Source organism: Entelurus aequoreus, linkage group LG10, assembly GCF_033978785.1.
Source record: "Entelurus aequoreus isolate RoL-2023_Sb linkage group LG10, RoL_Eaeq_v1.1, whole genome shotgun sequence".
NCBI lineage: Eukaryota > Metazoa > Chordata > Actinopteri > Syngnathiformes > Syngnathidae > Entelurus > Entelurus aequoreus.
Window position 1 is genome coordinate 33,915,734 of NC_084740.1, and position 2,500 is coordinate 33,918,233.

The following is a 2,500-nucleotide window of genomic DNA, read 5'->3' on the forward strand; positions in this document are numbered from 1 at the left end:
GCAATTGCCACCAAACACATTTTAGGACATTCAACACATTACTGCCATCTGGTAGCTCTGCTTAATAGGGCTGTGAATCTTTGGGCACCACAGGATTCGATTCAATTCTTGTGGGTAACGACTTGATTCAGAATCGATTCTTGATTCAAAATCTGTTCTTTTTAATAACATTGGATGCCAGTTTTAGGAACGACATTCCTCCAAAAAACAGATAAACAGCTATGATACATTTCTATATTACTTAAAAGAAAACGGGTTTTGTTTATTAAAATTCAGCCCAAACATTTAATAAAGTCAAATACAAACTGGGCAACATGAGTATCCAACATTTCTCTTTTTTAAAGTAAATCTATACAGCAGATATGATCATCTTTATCAGTGTTTTTTAACCACTAGACTGTGAGATACAGTCTGGTGTGCCATGGGAGATTATGTAATTTCACCTAATTGGGTTAAAAATATTTTTTTGCAAACCAGTAATTATAATCTGCAAATAATGTGCCGTTGTTGAGTGTCGGTGCTGTCTAGAGCTCAGCAGAGTAACCATGTAGTACTCTTACATATCAGTAGGTGGCAGCAGGTAGCTAATTGCTTTGTAGATGTCGGGATGGTTTGTTGTGATCACAATATGCGGAAGGCAGCGTGCAGGTAAAAAGGTATCTAATGCTTAAACCAAAATGCATTGACGCTTAGGGATGGCTATGCAAAAGGAAACTAAAACTGAACTGGCTGCAAAGTAAACAAAAAACAGAATGCTGGACGACAGCAAAGACTTACAGCGCGTGGAGCAGACGGCGTCCACAAAGTACATCCGTACATGACATGACAACAACAAAATAGGAGCGCAAGACAAGAACTAAAACACTACACACAGGAAAACACCAAAAAAACTCAACATAAGTCGCGGTGTGATGTGACAGGTCGCGACAGTACACCTACTTTGAGACAAGAGCTATAGTGATGCATGCTTGGTTATGGTTTAAAGTCATATCCAACAATTGCGACAACTTTTTACTGTCAATATCGGCTGCTGAGTTTATTTTTTTAATGTTTTCTGCTGGTGGTGTGCCTCCGGATTTTTTCAATGAAAAAAACGTGCCTTGGTTCAAAAAAGGTTGAAAAACACTGATCTACATCAACAATAGATTTGCCTGAGTGGCTGGACCGATTGAAACAATTCATTAATAATAATAATTAAAACAAAGATTCAGTTTTTTCTTGATTAAGAATAGTTAAAAATAAGAATCCCACACTTTGCTCATTACTGTGCTTTTAGATGGTCGTGGCGTGCAACTACAGTACGTCGATTGTCACTTATTTTGCATCTAGGTTCGCCCCAATCGGGCATGCAACTGAGCTTTCGTTGAGTCCCAAGGTTAGACGAGGCTACGGCGGGCAGCTGCCATGGCAACTAATCCTCTATTTGTCGAGAGGAACACACACGGGCGGGGAAAGAGCCGAGGTTCTCGGGCGGGACTGTCACCAACTATTAGAGCAAGAGGATGACGAGTCGGGGTCACTCGCACACAAAGACATGCAACTTGGTTTGTTGGTGGTGCTCACCGCCAGCACCATTTTGAATGATAACGTCCCGATAATAAGGCGACAATTCACGGCACGAGGCGGGCCGCATACCTCATGTTTTCAACCGTGTCTTCAGGCATGGGCGCCACGGTCTGCACAGCTGGTAGATTCTTACTGGTGGCGCCATTGACGAGACCGGAGGACGAGGGCGTGGAGGAGGCGGCGGCGGCGGCGTCGACAGCTCCTGCAACATTAGAGCAAATGAAGGCCGAGGAGTAAATATGGTGGCAGAGTCGTGTTTTTTTTCTGTTTTGTTTCCAAAATGTGTAACTCTTAGAAAATAAACAAACAGTGCACTGCACAAGACGCCGTTTCTAAGAAGGATATGGTATCATAAGTCATACATAGAGTGTGTTTAGATCAGATGTCCAAAGTGCGGCCCGCAGGTCATTTTTTAACGGCCCCACGGCCCATTTTAAAATACGATTAAAAAAATTCAAAACATAAAAAGTGGTATGAAAGAGCAAACAGGTGAAATGTAACAAGAAAATGTTGCAATGTTTACTCTAATAACACAAAGCTGCCATGCAGGCTGTTTCTTTCTTTAAAAAATAATAATGAATCAAAATCAATGTTATTATGAATTATTGACCTATCTAAGGCTCCAATTACGTCACATTAAATATTGCACTTTGAGATATTTTTTGGGGAAAAGGTTGCATATTTTGTGTTTGCCAGATAAAAAATTTTGCTTTTTTAAAATTTTTTTAAAGAAGGGCCTAAAACGAACAAACAAAAAACAAACAACAATACAACGTATAATTGACGGATAGATCTGAAGTTGATCTCGAGATTATTGTGTTAACAGTAAACAGTAAAAAAAAAATTATAATTTATTTTTTAACACTTTAATGAGTAGGACCCTTTTGGTACCCCAAGAATTTTTGTGTGATTTGTTTTTAAGTGTCATTGCTCA

At 39.6% G+C, this 2,500-nt stretch overlaps 1 protein-coding gene across 1 annotated transcript in view; it reads right to left on the minus strand.

Annotated features, from left to right (window-relative positions):
• Window positions 1-2,500, minus strand: part of LOC133659139 (neurobeachin-like) — a 150,987-nt gene that overhangs the window by 8,427 nt on the left and 140,060 nt on the right. The window contains exon 22 of the mRNA XM_062061874.1: window positions 1,636-1,768. Coding sequence (XP_061917858.1) covers window positions 1,636-1,768 — 133 coding nt within the window. The remainder of the gene's footprint in view (window positions 1-1,635; window positions 1,769-2,500) is intronic.